Source organism: Gopherus flavomarginatus, chromosome 4 (genome assembly GCF_025201925.1).
Source record: "Gopherus flavomarginatus isolate rGopFla2 chromosome 4, rGopFla2.mat.asm, whole genome shotgun sequence".
In the NCBI taxonomy this organism is placed as follows: Eukaryota; Metazoa; Chordata; order Testudines; family Testudinidae; genus Gopherus; species Gopherus flavomarginatus.
Window position 1 is genome coordinate 177333148 of NC_066620.1, and position 21241 is coordinate 177354388.

General features: G+C 41.6%; 1 protein-coding gene across 2 annotated transcripts in view; it reads right to left on the reverse strand.

Annotated features, from left to right (window-relative positions):
• The window catches only part of ARHGEF10 (Rho guanine nucleotide exchange factor 10), a 188457-nt gene that overhangs the window by 153902 nt on the left and 13314 nt on the right, over nt 1-21241 (reverse strand). For both annotated transcript variants that reach the window (XM_050950620.1, XM_050950619.1), the window contains exon 2: nt 6735-6818. In XM_050950620.1, coding sequence (XP_050806577.1) covers nt 6735-6771 — 37 coding nt within the window. In that variant the 5' untranslated portion in view covers nt 6772-6818. The remainder of the gene's footprint in view (nt 1-6734; nt 6819-21241) is intronic.

Genomic DNA, 21241 nt, shown 5'->3' on the forward strand with positions numbered 1-21241 from the left:
ACTCTGGTTTGGCTGTTGGATTTCAAATGTCAGATATGTCTTTTAACATTCTCCCATGAATACACAAATCAATACAATTTCCCTTTAAAAATATATTCCCTTTTCATTTCAAAAACAATTAATTATAATTCTCCCCAGGCCAGACACGAGTTCTTCTTTTTCCCCAATATTAGTGTCCATCAGTCACCCTTTCGTCTCATGAAGTCAAAACAGATTTCAATTTAGATCTCTGGGACTTGTCCCATCATATTCAGTTCACTCAAGTTCAGTCAGGCAACAATAGCACATTATGGAGCAGTACGAAGATTTACTCAGATTAAAGAAATTTAGAAGAGAGATATTAGGAAGCAGCAAAGCGGACAAGATAGCCTCTCTTATTGCAACACTAATGAATCATCTGTATCTGACAAGTTTCCTAGTCACAAATGAGCAGTGACTGGTCTGCTGGCTTCTTTCAAAGGGGGTGGAGTGGGGGAGGGTTGTAAATATTATATTGTAAATATATTTGGAAGTAAATCTTTGCTTTGCAAATTTCTTTGTCTTTCTTAACATGCATGGTTAGAGGAAACAGACATGATTGGGGTGACGTGAATTTGCAGATCTAAATATTTTTACTGCTCTTATTTAGAGACTCTGAACCTATTGTTAAATTAAATAATGGATCCTTACTTTAACTGATTTATTTTTCCTGTTATTTATTGAGTGTAATGTGTTCTTTTAAGTTTTTCTATTCTAAATGGCATTCCGACATCAACAAGCTGCAAACAGCTTCCGAAACAAAGGACTATTCATAACTACAATTCATATTCTGTTCTCATTCTTAGCTTAATTTTACCATCATTTCTAACTGTCTGTTGAAAACAGGCAGGCACCTCTTACAAACAATGAAGCATTGCCAAAGACAAATTCCCTGTATAATTGCAGTTTCATTTAAGCAATGATCTTATTAAAACCCCCAAAGCAAGCATAGTAATGCTGACTTATTCTGTTATAACATGAAATGTAGGCCCACTTATCTCACAGCTCCTAACCTTGATAAGCCAAATCACAAGACACATATCAATTGATTTTCTTACCAATATTATGAAAACTCCAGTTTAACTGCCTCATTTCAGTATCATTCACAACACAAGTTTAATAAGATACTTCTTGATGCTGCCAGAAATATCATCATATTATTCAACTGGAACTGAACAAGGTAAATGAATAATGAGATCTATACAGCACCTTTAATTTCACCGTGAGTATTGTAAACAGTATGGAATTCACTTCATCTGGCAATGACATACAGCCATCTCTAAAGCAAAATGTGGCAGCTGCTTAAAAGCTCACTACAATACCACAGAGCAGTTGAAGTAAGGAAATGCAGACGAATGATACATCCAACTGGAGAGTTTGTACACTAAACATCATGAAATTTCAATGCAGTTTTAAACAGATATTTAAGGAACAAAATAATGCACTATATAAGCACGGTTCTGGAGTTATAATACAACAGGAAGAGAAAAATTTTAGAGCAATCTGACAAGGCTAATTGCTACTAAGCAGCCTATCTTGCTGCTCTGCAGCTACACTATTTCCTTAGGAGGATTTACTTTTCGGATGACTGATTAGTGCAAAGCATTGAGGGCTTGATCCAAAGACTCCCATTGACTTCAATATGTTCTGAATCTAGCACTGATGAGGGATATTACCTTACCCCAGAAATAAGAGGTAGCAACCAAATAAAAGGTGGCAAAACAAAACGCACCAAAAAGGTCTGTTAAATAGATGATTTTTCTCCTTCAGGCAGGCAACAGTTTTTCTGGTACCCATTCCTGCTAAGGAAGCAGACAGGCCAGTTTTCCTTCTCAACTGGGTCCCAATAAGTATCTCTAATTCCTCCCAGAGGGAAGGGTAAGTGGCAGAGGGGATCCCATTTTACAGGGGAAAAAGGACTGTTACCATGTGGACAGAAGGAAAAAACAACCTTTGTGACAGCGTGGTAGGAAAAGTAATGCTCTTTTCAACAGAGTACCATAAACAAGTACAAAATAGATGGCATCAGAGCAACCAGACTCAAGTCCTTGCTGGTCAGAGTGAAGAAAGCACAGCTATAGGAAGAAATGCAGTGCGCAGAAACCACCAGTCCATCTGTTTCTATGGCTGCAAGCCTTTCCTCCAGGCCTGGCAACTACTGCAGTGTCTGCATTCCACAACATGTCCCTTCACTGTCCAGATGGGTGTGGAGCACATACTTTGCTACAGTAATTAATAAGAAACATAACAGTGCATTGTACATGGCCTTCGTTTACCCTTAAATATTAAGCATTAAAGTGTTTTCTCTGCTGGTGGGGAGGCCAGAAGTCTTCATTTTTTTTAAATTATTAGGCCTCAAAAGAATCACTGAATATTAAAAGTAATGTTCCATCTCTTGTATGTGTTCACACATGTGAAAGCAGTGAACATGGGCTGGCATTATCAGAGCTCACAAGTGCCAGGTTTTTTGGGTTTGCCTCTTTTTGTTTTGTTTAAATAAAGCAATTCATTTTTCTTTTTCAATCTCTTCCTGCTACATACGCCCACTGAACATAAACAAAAACATAAACACTGGGGAATTCCTGATGTTTGTGCCTGAAAGGACAATCACTTAAAAGTCAAGTCACTTTGGAGGGGTAAGGGAGTATGACAACAATCATCTTTTAAAATTTTCTGCAATGCCTCCATTTGCTCTGTGGGAGTTAACTGGTGTAAACTTATCACCATGAAATTAAACTGTTGCATGAATGGAATGTCAGTATTACATACACACACAAAATTCAGCAGCATGTGTTTGCTACATGTGGCCTGAACACAATAAAGTGAGAAGGAGATGAAGGAAACACATGCACCGCTTTCCCAGCTATTGTTCCTCCTGTAGACCTCAGCTGCCTCTTAAATATGCCTATAATACACTTCAGTTGGGACAGAGTTACCACCCACTCTATGTAAGGATTTCTCCACACGATACATTAATCCACACCAGAAGTGTGTAAATTCTAATGTGCAATAGTGTGCTGTACATTAACTGGCCCAGGTGGACCCTATTGGCATGCACTAAAAGTTCCCTAAGCGGCGTTAATGTAGTCTTGCTTCAAACAGTACAACATTAACATGCATTAGGGAATTTGTAGCACACACCAGCAGGGTCCACACAAGGCAGTTAATGTGTGACATGCTAATGAACCCTAGAATTTACACCCTTCTGGTGCATTAGTTGCACCAAGTAGACAAACCTTAAGATTATAATCATACTTCGCACTTATGGTATAATTCCCCACTCTGAACCTTAGCGTCCAAAAGATGGGGTACCAGCATGAATTCCTCTAAGCTCAGTTACCAGCCTAGAACCCGTAGCACTGCCACCAACCAGGAATTCCAGTGCCTGGTACACTCTGGTCCCCACAAAACCTTGCCCGGGGACCCCCCAAGACCCAAACCCTTTGGATCTTAACACAAGGAAAGTAAACTCTTTCCCTCACCGTTGCCTCTCCCAGACTTCCCCTCCCTGGGTTACCCTGGAAGATTACTGTGATTCAAACTCCTTGAATCTTTAAACAGAGAGGAAAATTTATCTTCCCCCCGTCCTTCTCTCTCCCCCTCCCAGATTTTCCCTGAGAGAGAAAGTAATCCTAACACAGAGAGAAATTAACCTCTCTCTCCCCCTTCCCTCCTTTCTCCCCACCAATTCCCTGGTGGATCCAGACCCAGTCCCCTGGGGCCTCACACCAGAATAAAAAAAATCAAAAAACAATCAGGCTCTTAAACAAGAAACTTTTAATTAAAGAGAGAAAAATAGTAAAAAATAGCTTTGTAAATTTAAAATGGAATAGGTACAGGGTCTTTTAGCTATAGACACTGGGAATATCTTCCCAGCCTAAGTATTCAAGTACAAATTAAAATCTTTTCAGCAAAATACCAATTTGAACTCCTTTCAGCCAAATACACCATTTGCAAATAAAGAAAACAAACATAAGCCTACTCGCTTTATCTACCTAGTACTCACTATTTTGAATCTATAAGAACCTGTATCAGGGAGATTGGAGAGAAACCTGGTTGCACATCTGATCCCTCTGAGCCCCCAGAGTGAACAACAACCAAATTCTAACAGCACACACACAAACTTCCCTCCCTCAAGATTTGAAAGTATCCTGTCCTCTGACTGGTCCTCTGGTCAGGTGACAGCCAGGCTCACTGTTCTTGTTAACCCTTTCCATGCAAAGAGATATGAAGCACTTCTGTTCTATTAACTCTTACTTATCTATTTATGACAGCACTGACATGACAACTATACAAACTTTAATTCATCCTCATATCACCCCCATGAGGAAGATGGGGAGAATACTGTTAACCTATTTTACATGTGGAGATGTTGAGGAGGAGAGACATGGTGAAGTTACTTGTCCAGGGCCACACAGGAAGTCAGGGGCAGAGCCAAGAATAGAATTTGAGACACCTGATGCCCGGCCTTGCACTGCAGATCACGCTGCCTTCCATCAACAGGAAAGAGTCCAGATAACTTTTAAATCTCAGGCTGCAATTTGTGGGTGTGGCAGACAGAGATGCTGAGTAATATCTATTGACTTAATGAGATTTTTTTCCTCTCCTGTAACCATTTGGCCTTTAGACCACAGTTCAGGACTTTAAGATGGCTGTGCATCCTCTGAGAAAGAATACCACAATGTACCAGAGGCCACTGGAGTCAGTGCAGAGTGTGGATTTCAGTGCCACCCCTGCTGGGCATCCTAGCAATGTGCTCATCTGTTAAATGTCCCTAGCTCCCTTTGTGCTGCTGCTGTGTGTTTATGTCCATCCAGAGTCAGAGAGAGGGGCTTAAACATTGAGCACAGGCCTTACCTCCACCTCTCAGACACATGAGTTTGGGCAGGGGACTTAGCCACCTCCCCAACTAATCAGCAGAGGGAAGGGGACAGATATCCACTTTGCTGAGCATAGACTTCAGTTCCTCCCCATACATCTCGGTAGGGAACATCTTGAGAGCCCACCTCCTTGCTCTGCACCAGGATATTCGAGTCATGCTATCCTAGTAGCTACAATGTGAACAGGAGAGAAATCATGTGTGTTTTGATGGGGCAGAGCAAAAACATAGCAAGGTTAGTATGGAACAAGAGGGTAGGAGGAGCAAAAATGCCACCCTAAAGATCCCAGTATAGAAAAGGGGAAGAAAGAGAGGTAAGGAAATAAGGCCAACATTTTACAAGGGTCTTTAGCATTAAAAATCACAAGGTTTTGTTTATGGATGAATATGTAGGAGCGCATCAGACCCATGGTCCATCTAGCCCAGTATCCTGGCTGCCAAGGACAGAAGCCAGAATCACACACTTTAGTTAGACACCTGCATCTTCATTTAGAGACCTTAAAGGAGGGGCCTGAGCACTCACAACTACCAAATACATTCTACAGGGGCTGTCATTCTTCAGCCTCTCCGAGAGTCAGGTCAACTTCATTCAGGTGCCTAAATATGGCTTTAGGTTCCTAACATTCAGCTCCCAAAATTTGAAAATTTTGGCCCAATTGCTTAAAGTTGACTTTTTATTTGAGTTTCTTTGTTTCAATTAACCATCATCAATATTTAGATCGGCATCCAAAAGGAACTCTGACATAACCCTCCCAGCACCCAAATTCATGACTTTCTCCTGCTATGAACACTTTGCAGGGGAAATATCCCATGATCCCAGGCATAAGTAAAACCAACATCCTATAACACATGCATTCTCTCCCTGAGGCACAGGTCACTATATCTCCTTAAAAAGAACAGGAGTACTTGTGGCACCTTAGAGACTAACAAATTTATTTCAGCATGAGCTTTCATGAGCTACAGCTCACTTCTTCAGATGCATAGAATGGAACACACAGACAGGAGATAGTTATACATACAGAGAACACGAAAAGGTGGAAGTACGCATACCAACAGGAAGAGTCTAATCAATTGAGATGAGCTATCATCAGCAGTCATGACAAGTTGGAGGACTGGGGCCCAGTGGCAGGGAAAGACCAAGATGACTGTGGATATCCACTTGCTACTGCCCTCATCCACTTTCACAGCTGTTGAGAGCCGAGGACCCTCTTCTGCCTGATCCACCATTGAGGACTTGGGGGATTGGACCGTGCTTTGTCTGGGACCTCCTGAGGTCTCTTCCAAGCCTAATCTTCTATGATAAACCTGTTTGCCTTGGGAGACCCTACCAGGAACATGAAGCTCCCAACAACTTAGCTCCAAGGATCACTGGAACATGCAAGCCGCTTCACCACAACAAGGTGATGGTCCCCAAAGAGGACATTTCTGAGTATATAATAATTGTGTATCAGTCTAATCAGCTTTTAACACCTCATATTGGAGACAGTAACTGGCAGAGCTCAGAAATCAGATCAATGGATGAAGAAATTCATAGCAATGAGGAGACTGTTAAAAATGACACTTCATGCTTGATCCAGTGCTCACAGAAATCATTGGAAAGAATCTCTGACAATGCACCAACAATTAGGTCTTAAATATATATAACCCCTGAAGAACAGCTGAGGAATAATGGTTAAAGAACAAACACAAAAGGTGTTCATAAGGATAACGCCAAAACATACAACAAAAACACCTCGAAAAAAGATCAAATTGACTAAAGATTTTTGGGAGTGGTTAGTGGGGAGGGGATACATCGGTTACACTGTGAGTAACTAAAAAGCTGGAATATTACAGTTACCTTCAGGTGGCGGGGGAGGGAAATCCTCTGCCTCCATACTGCTGTGCCCACTAATTTTCTGTTCCTTTAACAGAACGAATACCCCTGCAAGAAAGCGCATTTTTAAAAGGTAAGCATTGTTTCCAGATTTAGCAAGTCTGCTTTTTTATCTATCAGAGTCTCATACTTTAACTATCTAATACCATTGTTAACGTCTTGGGACAAGAGAGAGAGAGCAGGGGCCCTATTTTCAAAAGACTCTGGAGCCTGATTTTCTTGTGCTCAGCATCCACAATTGGGGTCAGATTTTCTGAAGAACTCAGCTCTCGTTTGGGCACCTAAACAAGAGCCAGATTTTCAAAAGGGCCTAGTACCCACTAGCTCCCACTGTAACACAAGTTCATTTGATAAACTGAGCATATTTCAGTGCCTACATGCTTTGAAAATCTGCCCCTAAATTATGGGTGCTGAGCCCTTTTGTAAAACTCCTTTCTCCCATCACAGGTCAGGAGTTCTAAAATACTCGTAGGTCATGACAATTCATTTTCCATTTGACAGTTAACATCCAGAAATCACCAGTCCTGACACCATGGAGTTAACTTGCTTGTTAGCAAACACCACATTGATGTATCTTTTCCCTTGCAACAAATAACTAACTTATGCTGACCTTGCAGTAATAATTTGCGGTGCCAGATAAGGCTGCCTTTGTTCACCTTGAGAAGTAACTACCATTGTATTTTACTACTTTGACTGTCTTTCCCTAGTTTTTGTTCAAGTTGTTGACTTTTAGAAAGGACCAGAAAAAAAATGGTTCGGTTTATAAAGTTCTAACAAAAAAAAAAAAAACCACACCTTTTAAACTCAATTTTTCTGGAAAGTGTTGATTAAGGCCCACCTCTACCTACCTTTAGGAAAGGAGTGGAACAAGAAGGGTGTCTGGGCAGCCCACTTCCAGCCTGAGCTTCTAAAGGCAACCTGATCACCCTCCCCTCCCCTTCTCTCTTGTGCAATACAACCACTGTGCATTCCAGTGGGCCTAATATTCTCAATGACTTAAGTGTAATAAGATTCTCTGGATCACCCCCACATTTTGACCCAGAGTGTACCATGGAAGAGAAAAATCCCAGAATATGAGAAAGCCTTTTCTCTCTCCCCACATTATCAATTATTATTGTTTGTATTATAACAACACTTAGAGGGCCCAACTGGGCTTCATTGTCCTAGATACTATGGCAAGAGACAGCTCTGCTCTAGAGAGCTTCCAGTCTAAACAGATAAGACAGTCAAAAGGGAAGAAGGGAAGCAAAGGCAGAGAGGGATGAAATGACTTTCCCAAGATTACACAGCAAGTCAGTGTCAGAGTCAGGATGGAAACCCAGGTTTCTTGAGTCCCAGTCCCAAGTGGCCCATTTCTAGTTCATTCAAGAAAGCAGTGAGAGTGGAAAGGATTTCACAGGATTTGGGGCCATACCATCCCACAATGCAAGGAGTTGGAAAGTCTTCAGAGTTTATAAAAGTATGGAAAGTCAAAGGGCTTTTCTACATGGTGAGGTAGCGCAGTTATAGGGGTGAGATTTCTAAAGTGCACTAACATGTTGCGCATTACTTGGTACGTGCAGACCTCGCTGGTGTGCACAAAATGTTCCTGAATATACTTTCCATACTGTTATAGATTTAGGAGAGAGGCAGCTGGCAGTCCCAAAGTATTCAGATAAGCATTCACATTTCTACATGAAAGAAAGAAAGACTTCTCAGTTGCTTTGTGTTTTACCCATCATTACTGATTCTCAATCAAGTCATAGATATTTACGAAGTCATTTGGTGCTTAAGGCTGAAAAAGTTTGACATCCATACACAACATCTATCCATTAAGAAGGAAGTGTGTTTTCCCTTAAAATATAAAGGAAACATTTCCCCCACTCTGTCTCTCCTCAAACCTCTCTCGCTCCCATAGATTTCCATAAAACAGAAAGGCATGCCCTACTTCTAAAACTTTCAAATGGCATTGTCGGGAAAGCATTTTTCCCCACTAAAATTACTATTGGAAATACAGGAACAGTTATGGTTACTTGATAGGGTTATTTTTCCATTTCTTTTTAAGCTTGAGTAATAACTGGAACTCACATTTCCAAAGATGAAACACGTAATAAACTAGTTATGTCCTGAAGGTAAACTCTGTGTATCTAGATTTTTTTTTGTCAAATATCCACAAATGCTAACTAGAAGGCCTCCAATACATTACTGTATGTTCTTTTCCATATATAGTACACATACAGCTTCATTCCAGTGGCTACAATCGCTTTTTAAACGATTTGTGTCTTCACAGCCAAAAAATAGTCAAAATGTAAAGAACTAAGCTGAGGAAGTTTTTAATACCACTGCCATTTTGATAATAATAAATAAATTAATAATAATAATAAATATACCAATCTCCTAGAACTGGAAGGGATCTTGAAAGGTCATTGAGTCCAGCCCCCTGCCTTCACTAGCAGGACCAATTTTTGCCCCAAATCCCTAAGTGGTTCCCTCAAGGGTTGAACTCACAACCTTGGGTTTAGCAGGCCAATACCCAAACCACTGAGCTATCCCTCCCCAACAATATTTCTCGTTGGAATGTATAGTGGTCTCTATTTATCTAAGAGACAAGGTGGGTGAGGTAATATTACCTCTCACACCTCCTCTCTCCAATATCTTGGGACCAACACAGCTAAAACAACATTCTACTTAACTAAGATGCTTAATATAGTCCCCTTTGCCTTGATATTGAGTACCTTGCGATCTTTAATCCCGCACAACACTCTTGTGAGGTAGGAAGTGCACCATTGTACAGAGATACAAAGAGACCCAGTGACTTGCCCAAAGTCACACAGGAAGCCTGTGGCAGAGCAGGGACTTGGATTCAGGTCTCCCAAATCCTAGGCTAGTACATTACCCACTGGAACCTGCAATTATCCATAGAAAATGCAGCTGCTCATGGTAGAATATCTTATGACTCCCGATAGATATATTTGACTTTTCTTTCCAGACATCAGAAATTTTGTTTTATGTTCCCGTGCAATTTAGATTTTCAATGCAAAGACTGATGTTCCATCCATAGTCATGAGAGAGAGAGAGAGAGAGAGAGAGAGAGAGAGAGAGAGAGAGAGAGAGATTGATTGTATTTTGGGTTCAGATGACTCTCTCGCAAAGCAAAGCAAACAATTCCCTTCCCACTTACCTAAGGCCAAACCATCTATAGTTGTAGAACACTCTTTAAGGATCCACAGGTGGCAAAACCATAAGCCATACTGTTAGGGTGACCAGAAAGCAAGTGTGAAAAATCAGGACAGAGAGTGGGAGGGTAATAAGAGCCTATATCAGAAAAAGCCTCAAATATTATGACTGTCTCCATAAAATCGAGACATCTGGTCACCCTATATACTGTACATAACTAAAATAAAATAAAAGGGCTAAGGACAGCAAGCTTTCTTTGCTCTGTTGTCTGGACATCCCAAGACAATGAGTTCTCTGTCAATGCAAGCAGAGCCATTTGACAGGAAGGTGGAGCCAGAAAGCTATCAAGATAGTTTAAAGCAGCAGGTCTTAAACTGTGCGTCAGGACCCCAAAGTGGGTCATGAACCCATTTTAATGAGGTCATGAGGGCTGGCATTAGACTTGCTCAGGCCCAGGGCCGAAAGCGAAACCCAAGCCCCCTACCCTGGGCAGCAAGGCCCAGGCTTCAGCTTCAGCCTGGATGGCAGGGCTGAAGCCCTTAGGATTCAGCTTTGGCTCTCACACCTCCCAGCCCCGGGGCAGGAGAGCTCAGGCTTCAGTCCCCCGTCTTGGGGCTGCGTAGTAATTTTTATTGTCAGAAGGGGGTCATGGTGCAAGTTTAAGAACCTCTGGTTTAAAGCAATAGGATGCTGGGATGATCTCCAAGGATAGCCTCCTATCACAAGGCAACAAGGTAGGGATTCCAACCCCATTTCAAATCGAAAGCTCTAGGATTTGACCATGAAAGACACCCAGTGTGGCCTAAATTTCAGAGGTGCTGAGCACTTGGCCCTCAGGCCTTATGGTTTTATGAAGACTACCAGGAAATCAGACCTTTTCACAAAGAGGTTAGTTATTGACAAGACTAAAACCCTGACAGCAGTAAGTGCTACTTGGCAGGGTAACAAAAACCCCAGCCATTTCAAGTCTTGCCCAAAAAGCACTGAAAGAAAGTCACCATTGCTTTCTGTGGACCAATTCCCTCTCGTGACTATGTCAGGATTATCACTGGTGAGTCCTCACGCTACCCAGCAGTACAGCTTAATGAATGTTTAATCTAGAGAAAGCTCTCTAATTTTGGCATAACTTTGGCTGAAAGGTATAAATATACCACAATTTTTCAGCTACGAGTATGCAAACAGTGCCCTGTGTGAGTTTCCAGCACAGGAAAATCCCTCATTGATTCTAGGCAAATAAAGCATGTGAGCACTTCATAAAAAATCTCATCCAAAAAACCTTACTTGTACAACAGAAGACCACAGAAACAGGAGCTGTACAAGTGTCTCCAAAACTGTGAGGGGCAACCAGACACTCAGCTACAGGACTGTCCCCTGCAAAAGCCATTACATATTAAACTGCCACGTTTTCCATCTCCATCAAAACAGCCATTTCTACAAACTTGATAACGGCACAGACCATATTTTATACAGCAGCCCTTTAAAACAGAGAGGGAATCACAGCTGCAGTCATACCAAGATTCTTTATTGCTAAGGGTGCAATAGTTATGAGCTAGTAAGTATACCCTATCTAATTCATGAAAGAAAAGAGGCAAATTATTTTCCAAGCAAGCCTGCCCCTTAGAGAGTGCTGTGCATGTGAGCTGTAGAATGACTACTGTGAGACAGCCTGTAAGGCTATAAGAAAGGTTGTAGGGAGCAGGGGTGGAAAGGGAAGAATCTGCCCACACCAAGTATGTGAATGTCAAAAACACCATTGTGTCTACTCCAGCTATTGAACATGGCCTGGTTAATGACTAATTGTGAGGCTTGTTCACCCAACTACAGAACTCCCCCTGAGATATAAATCTTGCTGCACAGAGTTTGGGGTTTGTTTGGTTTTGTTTCATTGTATTTTTTAGTATCTCTAAAGTAGAAATTTCTGGAGAGAGAAAATAAGAATTCCAGGCACAGTTTGTTCTCCATGTAAGGCCATAATTAGGAACCATGGATCCTGTGTATTAAAACAAGATTCATGTTACAAAGACAGTGTCTATGAAGGGTGACTTTAAGTAGGTACTCATACTGGGGCAGCTTTTTTCAACAGTGGGAGTCCTATAGCGAGAGTATATGAAGAATGAATCAAAGTTTTCATTAATTGTTTTATTGATATTTGGATTTAATAACAAATATCTAATATAAAGGAAAAACCAAGGGCTACAAAATAAAACCATATTAATAAATTCAGGAATACAACAAAATCCTTAAGACCATAGGTGGAATGAATTAAAATGAGGAAAAGATTTCCTTAGCAATACATGCACACAAAGTATGAGACCTAAGGTTTCAGTATCCAAGGTCCTATCTTGATCCCATTAAAATCAAAAGGGAGCATTGCTATTCACTTGAATGCCAGGGAGTAAACATTTTTCAGAGATACTTTATACATAATTCAACCACCAGAAAACCCCTTGGAATCTTATTCTGCCACCTTTATACTAGCACTGAGTAGCACCCTGCTTTAGGATAGATTATAGTATTGCAACAAGCCCTGAGCAACAGGCAATGCAGATTTTTTCTGTCCAAGGAGTGGACTGAGAACCAGACTGAGGCTCAGATTCAGTTTGTTTCTTGCCCCGCCCCCGCCTCTCACTCCAGGGGAGGATATTACCTGCAGCTGCCCTGTGCCTGTTGCAGATTATGTTCCCCAGTACTTCAGCTCATGTGATGGTCCATATGTTGGGGGGGGAAAGGAGAGGATCTAAGGCTCTGCCCACTCCCTGCTCACCTGTGTGGGAGAGACTGGTGCAATCCCATGGTCGCTGCTATCCCTCACACACTGCTACCCATGAGCGGGGTAGGAAGTGCTGTGGATTATAGGGTATTTATATCTCTTTACCACCTTGTGTTGGCAGAAAAGATGGGGTAAAGTCTAGCCTTTTGTGAATGGCCTCATTGATTTCAGTGGGACTATTTATAAGAAATAAATAAGCTCTTATATGGCACCTAGGGATGAAAAGGGCTAAGAGAGGTCACTATCATTATCCCTAATTTACAGATGGGAAAGCAGAGGCACAGAGTGAAGAAGTGACTTGCTCAAGGTCATACAACAGGCTGGAGGCAAAGCCTGGACTAAAACTCTGAGGACCGGTGTGGTGCTCTATCCACTAGGTCAGAGATCGGCAACCTGTGGCACGTAAGCCGATTTTTAATGGTATGCTGTTACCTGCCGGAGTCCCGGCAGGCAGCAGCGTGTCATTAAAAATCCTGCCTGGCCCGCTCTTCTCTGCCCTCCATTTCCCCCACCCCTGTGGAGGCAAGGGGCAGAAGCTTGGTCCTGCCAGCTCCCCTGCCTCTTCATAGCGTGCTGGGTTCCTGCCCCTCCTTCGCCTCTCCGTCCCTCCCTCCCTGCCGGCCGATCAGCTGATGGCCGTTGCGAGGGAAGGGGTTAGGAAGGAGCAGAGTCAGCGTGCTCACTGCTCCCGGCGGAAGCAGAGAAGAAGCGGGGGCAAGGCGTTGGGGAAGGGGGGGGGTTTGAAGGGGGGGTGGAATAGGGGCATATCCCCTCCAGCCCCCTGCCCTGACCCCCCCCTCCACACACACACCCAGCCCTCTGCCCCTGAGCCCCACACACACCCCAGGCTCGTTTCCTGAGCCCCTCCTCATACACACCCATGTTATACCAATAGAATAAAAACCAGCAGGATCTTATTAAGAGAGGTAAGGCAAAGATGCCACATTTATTGTAAATATAATAAAGCAAAAGATAAAAATAAACAACGTTGTTTAACTACTTATTCCATAAATACATACATATTCATTCAAGTTCTGTATAGGTGTTATAGTTACCAGCCTAGAAGTTGCTCATGCCAAGTTACTGGCCAGGTATCTTGGTCATGAGGATGGAGCCAAGTCTGTGTCAGATGCACCCACTGCTCCTGGAGGTTGGCAGCAGAACCAGAGACTCTAAAGATGGAGAACTTTGAGTCCATTCTTATAGGAATTAACTCCTATGTTAGTCTATGAGAACCGTTTCATTCTGCTGTTGCTGACTCACTGGTGGCTCCCCACTGCCCAAAGTTTGTTTCTCATCCTTCCAGGTGTTGGGGTGGATCCCACTTTACCCTCCGGGGGTTGTCTGGTGGTCCACTTGACACATTCTTCGGCCGATGGATACTCCCTTTCTAGGCTGGCACCTCCCTAACCATTCATGTACATCAAGCATTCATCATCACCATACATTCCATATCTTAACCATATTTTAATTTACTGTCTCCACCACTTTCAGAGTGGGTGCTAATTCATTTGAGACTCCCGACCCTTTAATCACGGGGGGGGGTCTGTTCCTAGGAGCCCTTGCTGTTACAATGAAGTGAAAGTCACTTAACAGCTTATAGCGTTTGTTTACATTGTATCAATTACAGCTTAAGGCTCACAGCAGGGATGGTACCATAGTGTTTACTTGAAGAACAAAGTCAATCACCTTGTTTGTAAGTTTTACATAGTAATAGAGTATCTTTCACAGGACAGATACAATCAATGGTTTCCACAGACAGGAGCTTACACGTTTTAACAGAAGAACTAAAAGATTTTCATACTTGGTGAAACTGTTGGATTTTTAAAGTGTGGGGGACAAGTTATGGAGGGGGCACTGTCTTTAATATCCCTACATCCAGACCTCTTCCTGAATCCTTCACCCCTTAACCCCCACAACCTCAGCCTTGACTCTGGCACCCCCACACAGACCCAGCCCCCACCCTCTGCCCTGACACCTGCACCCCCTCACATACTCAACCCCTACACACCCTTACTCTTGCACTCCCTACCCCAACCCTGATCACCAAACAGGAGCTCCTGCACCCTCCCCCCACACATTCCCACCTGCACCCCTCACACCAAATGGGAGCTGCCCAGGTAAGTGCCCCACACCCAAACGTCCTGCCCTAACCCTGAGCCCCCTCCTTCATGCTAGCTCCTGGCCAGAGCTTTCACCCCCAGCCCTGTGCTCAGTGCACTCTCACCCTTAGCTCAGTGCAGAGAGAGGAAGAGAATGGGCCAGAACCAGGGAGAAGGTAGGTACCACTGTATGTGGCAGGGCCGGGACCCCAGACCAGCAGCAGGGTGAGGGGGTTGGGCAGCCTGGATCCTGGCTGGCAGGAGCTGGCGGATGGAACCCCTGAGAGGCTCAGCCCACTGCTACTCAGGATTCGGTCTGGGGTCCCGGCCGCAGGCCCCGCTCAGCCCGCTGCCAGCCTAGATGAACAGAACCCCAGACCTGCAGCGGGCTGAGCGTAAGATCAACATTTTAATTTAATTTTAAATGAAGCTTCTTAAGCATTTTGAAAACCTTGTTTATTTTACAATAGTTTAGTTATATAATATACAGACTTACAGAGAGAGACCTGCTAAAAACATTTTAAAATGTATTACCGGCATGCAAAACCTTAAACTGAGGTGAATAAATGAAGACTCGGCACACCACTTCTGAAAGGTTGCCGAACCCTGCACTAGGTCATGTTGTCTCAGAAATAAGGCACCACTCAGCATCAACAGCTGCAGAACTTGAACCCTAGATAAATATAATTCATGTTCCAGAAAAAAAAAACTAACCAAGTCATCCAGGTTATCATCCCACCGCCCACCCCACTTCCCATTTCATTCTCAACTTTCCACCAGAGGAGAGAGGATGGTCCAATGGTTAAGGCACTGACCTAGGACTTGATAGAACTGGGTTCTACCTCAGAGGGGTGTCATGAGGATAACTCTGTTAAAGATAGTACGGTACTCTGACACTACGGTGATGGTGACCATATTAGTATTTAAAATAAAATATATCTATTTATCTGCCTAACAGAAACAAAAAAAACAAAACAAACACTCTTGGCACCATGGAAGGTAAAAAAGAGCAAACTTAGACTGGAAGCTCTTGGAGACAGGGACCATGTTTTATTCCCCCCTCTGCTTCTACAGAACTTAGTGCAATAAGGAACATGACTGGGACTTCTACGTGTTACCTCAATACAAATAGTAAATAATGAGAAGATTTCATGTATTTAGTTATTCTCAATTTGGCTGGAAACAAAATAAGTCTGAAAACTCATGAGGAAGTGTCAATTTTCTCTCTGTTTCAGGTGACAATTATTTGGAAAAATATAGATTTTCCAAACGTATTCAGTGTTTTTCATCCTCCAAATGTTCTTGCTCTCAGTACTTTGATATCAAAGTAACTAAACTGTTCTCATAAAGATTTACATTCTTAATTAGGTCAGAAGAATGCTTCACACAAAAAACATTCCAAATCATAATGCGGATCTATGCACTATTTGACTGCATACATATTAAGAAGCCATAATAAAGCAAAACTTATTAGTATAAAAACCACATCAGAACCAAAATTAACACTAGCATATTCTGCTCTTTCACTAGAGACTTGCAATTGCTGTGAGAGAAAGAAAACGTTCTGTTTTGAGAACAATTCTACTTCCCCAGCAAATCACCCACTGACTCCAGAATTAAACTAGGCTTCCAGAATAAAACAAAATGGAAAAAAATATATGTATTGATATAATACATGAATTTACTTATTTTTTTAAAAACAAAAGGAAAATAAATAATGGCATGCTCCAACCTCCCATTCAAGTCAATGTGAGTCACTGACTTTTATAAAGCAAGAATGAATTAGCTTCTAATATATGTATGGAGCTTTCACCTGGCTATTTCTGATAAGAGAGAGAAAATGATACACTGAATTCATCAAGGGCCTAATTCTACTCCCATTCATTTTAGCAGATCAGGATCCAACTGAGACAGTTCATGTAAATATTTACAGTTCTTTTGGATTGGATCGCCTTTGGAAAAATTAATTGTCTTGTTTCCCGTCAGGAAAAGGAACGTTGACTACATCTGAAAATTACATAGTTCAATATTTTCAGCAGCCTCATTTAAAAAAAAGAAAGGAAAAAAGAAAAAAACAACCACAACCACAACACAGGTCGCTAAGAACATAATAAATAAAATCTCTCGTTCTCCATAGCTCTAACTAACAAAGAATTTGAAGTAAACAGGAAAGTGCTTTTGCAGCTTAGTCCTACAAACAGAATTGGAATGTGGATTCCAGAAATCAATAATTGCATTCACCCAATTATCTGCAATATTGAATGTTGTTATCCAAACAAATCAGAAATATTGTAGTAATGCAGTCATTGTTTTTCTACAAAGACGATAACTAAAGCAAGGAAAAACACAAAAAGGAAATACTACTACTACTGCTAATACAAATACTAGCATACAGTATATTGCATCTTCAAAAAGCTTTACAAATACTATTTAAAAATATTGGGACTTCTGCCCCTAACCCTGATACCAACAATCTTCACTTCTTAATTTACATGCAGATGGACTCAATGATCAGGTAGAGTCTTTTCCATATCTGACATCTATTAATCTATTCTTAAAGTACAGTCACTGACGCCAATAGGATTTTATTTGAACCACAGGTTGTTTGACCAACTGGTTTGCACAAGAATAATTATATAAAATGTAACAGTAAATGCAAAAAAAAATTGCTTTCAAGTAATACTAAGATTGAGAAATTGAGCACCCAAAAGTATGTAAACTACAAAGTTGAAAGCTCACAATTAAGTCTGGCCTGAGAGAGAGAGAGAGAACGAACATACATGTCATATCTCTGGCTAGGTCAACAGCTTGTTTCATTCCTTTGTGCCTTACTTCTCCATCTGTCAAATGAGAATGTTTAACCTCCCTTGTAAAGCATTTTGAGATCTATGGATGCATTATCCACTTCTAATTAGATCAGAGAAGGATGAAAGAAAATATAGTAATATCAGTGAAAGTTTATAGTCTATTTTCTTAACTAGAAAATTTCAGCTTAAACTTTTTTATTCTTTGAACAGTCTTTCCAAAAGAGAGTAGAGAATAGAAACCAGGGTGAAAGTTTAATCTTGAACTTGGAACCTAATAGCATGCATTCAGAGTTTAGTTCCAAGTAACAAGTATTGTACAATGCAGTAAGTCACTGAAGCAGATTTTCCAAAAATAGGACTCTTATTCAGTACCACTTCAATAGAACAATTTCTTTTGGTCTGGTTAATTATTTGCCCATGCACATGACATTCAGCTTCAGTTTCCATGATTGAGCAGCTACTGTGTAGGACATGAATTAACGTTATGCATTGCTTCCCACCGTTTTGCTGATTCATGCAATTAAGAAAAAAAAATGAATGCATGTTCTTATTTGGGACTGAGAAAGCCAGCAAAAACATCTTGCATTTCCCCGATTAGCATCATTCATGTTCTTTAATAAAATTAAAAAATAAATAAAAACACACCCCTCCACACACTAGTCATGCTTACACATCCTCAGATTCAAAAATACCATTCATGAAGTCTTTTACTTCTAATCATGTCAAGATTCCTTCTTCTAAGAAAATGTATAATTGGTTTAATTCTGGACAGAAACTAAGGGCAAAATTCTCCTCTTAGAAACACATTACAGATCTTGACTCCAAGATTCTGCTCTCTCTCCAGACAGAAATTTCCTTGTGATATCACAGCGTGTTCTACATATGGAGAGACAGCAGAATATTAGAGTCCTGATCCATTATATAGATCTGAGAAGGGAATTTTGCTCTAAACTGACTAATGCATCTCCTTTCCTCATCATGGATGAAGAACATAATTAACACAATATGTCTGTACATTATATTAGTGATTCTCAAGCTGTGGTCTGTAAACCACTGGTGCTTTTCCAGACATTTGCTGGTGGTCCACAAAAAGATGGCTTTCCTCCTTTTTACATGCTCTAAATATTAACATACAGTTAAGATGCATTAAACACTTTCTCAATAGTAAATTTTCCATGAAAGCAATTATAGTTACAAGAGGGATGTTCTGTGAATAGGAATGGGAGAGGAAGACATCCACAAGATACACTGTCTAAAAGAGGTCCACACTAAGAAAAGAATTTGAGAAACCCTATACTACCTCCATAACTTTGATCTTACTAAAATATGCTGTATATCTAGCACAATCCTTATTAATTGACAAGCAGCAGGAAAACAAGTATACATGCGGTTTCGGTAACAAAATAACTAGAAGTTATTTACTGTAGCTGGAAGTTCTTTGAGATGCGTGGTCTCTATCTGTATTCCACACATGGGTGTCTATGTGCTCCATGCACCTGAATCCAGAAATTGTTCAAAGCAGTGTCTGTGCAGTACCTTCCTTTGTGCTCTCAACTCTGGATATAAGAGGCAGTGTGGGTCAATGTTGCTCTTCTTACTGCAATCCAATATGATCCATAGCAGAGGGAAAGAAAGGTGGATAGTGAAATACGAATATGGAGCACATCTCAAAAAACATCTAGTTACAGTAAGTAAGCTCCATTTCTTCAAGTGATGGTCCTTATGTATATTCCACATGTGGGTGACTGGCAAGCAGTGTTCAGACTGGAGGAGAGTGCAAGGAACCTGATAGCAGAGATGCTTGTAGTATTGCTGTTCCTACCATTGCATCTGCCATTGTAGAGCATAGCATATCGCAAATGTGTGGACAGAGCTCCAAGTTACTGCTCTGCAAATGTCCTGCAGTGGAAAGTCCTAAAAGGATGCCCCGAAGGCCATTTGTGTTTGTGTGGAGTAAGCTGTAAAACCCACGAGAAGGAATTTTTACTATTTTGTAGCATTCTAAGATGCTGTCAGCAAAAACAGGGGCGGAGCATAAGCATTCTATTTCTGATAAGAACAAAAGAATGGCCACACTTGTCAGACCAAAAAGGTACCGAAACCCCTTGTCCACATGCTTTTTGACTCCCTCAAAGAATTCTAGCAGATTGGGGAAACATGATATCCCTTTACACCAACCATGTTAACTCTGCCCCAACAAATTATGTTCATCTATGTGTCTAACAATTTTGTTCTTGACTATAGTTTCAACCATTTTTTTCGATACTGTAATTGCCAGGATCATCTCTGGAGCCCTTTTTAAAAAGTGGATGATTTAAATGATAGGTTACAGACTACAGTTAGTAGTTCTGCAATTTCACATTTTGAGTTCTTTCAGAACTCTTGGGTAAATACCAGCTGCTCCTGGTGACTTATTACGGTTTAGTTTATCAATTTGTTCCGAAATCTCTTCTAATATGAAACCTTGTGACACTCTGTACTTTGGGGGAGGGGGAGACACCTAGGACCCCCATGTTCATCCTTGTAAAATGATTGTGTGGTACCCAATGCAAAGTTTGTCATGTCGGGTGTCTTTGGAAGGCTCATGATACACTGAGCATTGTTATAGTAACTGTTACAGTAATGTTATAGGTTGTAATTGCATGTATATAGTTATGAGGCTAAAAATATGTTCTCATGGCTTTAAACAAGCCCAGGCAAAAACTTTCCAAGAGCAGAGGGGCAATTCACATCTCATCAGGGCGTGTATAAGACACACCCAGCCTTATAAGAACAAAGGACACTGGCTTAGGCAGCAAAGGATCTGTTGGACTTTCCAGTGAGTCACCCCCCTTCCTTTGGTCAGTTTGGGACTACAACGAGGAAATGCTCACCTGACCCTCAAGGGGAGAGGATAAAGCCAAGAGGCAACAAAGGACATGATAAAAGGGAGAGACATTCACCATGTTTTCTCTCTCTCTCTCTTCCACCTCCATCTACAGACACCACCACCAAGCGACTGAAGCACTGATCAAAGTGCAGAGCCTGCTGAAGAGCAACCAACCAGCCTGTAGTGAGAAACATCTACGTTTGTAAGGGCATTGAAAGTGTTAAGATCAGCTCTGAATAAGTTTTTCTTTCTGTTACAGCTATTCCCCTATTCCATTTTGTTTCTTACAGCTGTCCCCATACTCCATTTTGTTTTTGTTCTCCTCCTGTGGCCGCCCTTCCCTGGCTGTTAAGTTGTTTACCAGGGCCACTGCCCTTCTCAAAGGGAGGGCCCCTTAAGTTGTTTAACAAGAGCCATTGCCCTTCTCAAAGAGATGGCCACTTGTGCTACGTGCTAAATGGGACCACTGCCCTGTTCAAAGGGTTAGTCCTGTTATCACCTCGTTGAACCTGGGCTCGGTGTAGGGCAGGCAATGTCCAGAGCTGCAAGACCTATTGTGTTTTTAAGATCCTGGGCATGAGTCATAGGCCTCATGTGCTTTTGAGTCATCTATTGCACAGGACTCTGCCCAGACATGTTTCTGTGCTTAACCTGCAGTTTTTCCCTGTGCCTCCTCCCCTGTGACAGAGGGACCCTATCAGGATTATTGGCGGGAAACTGCCTGAGTTTGCCTTTAAAAACAGACATTTTTGAAACAAACATCAGAA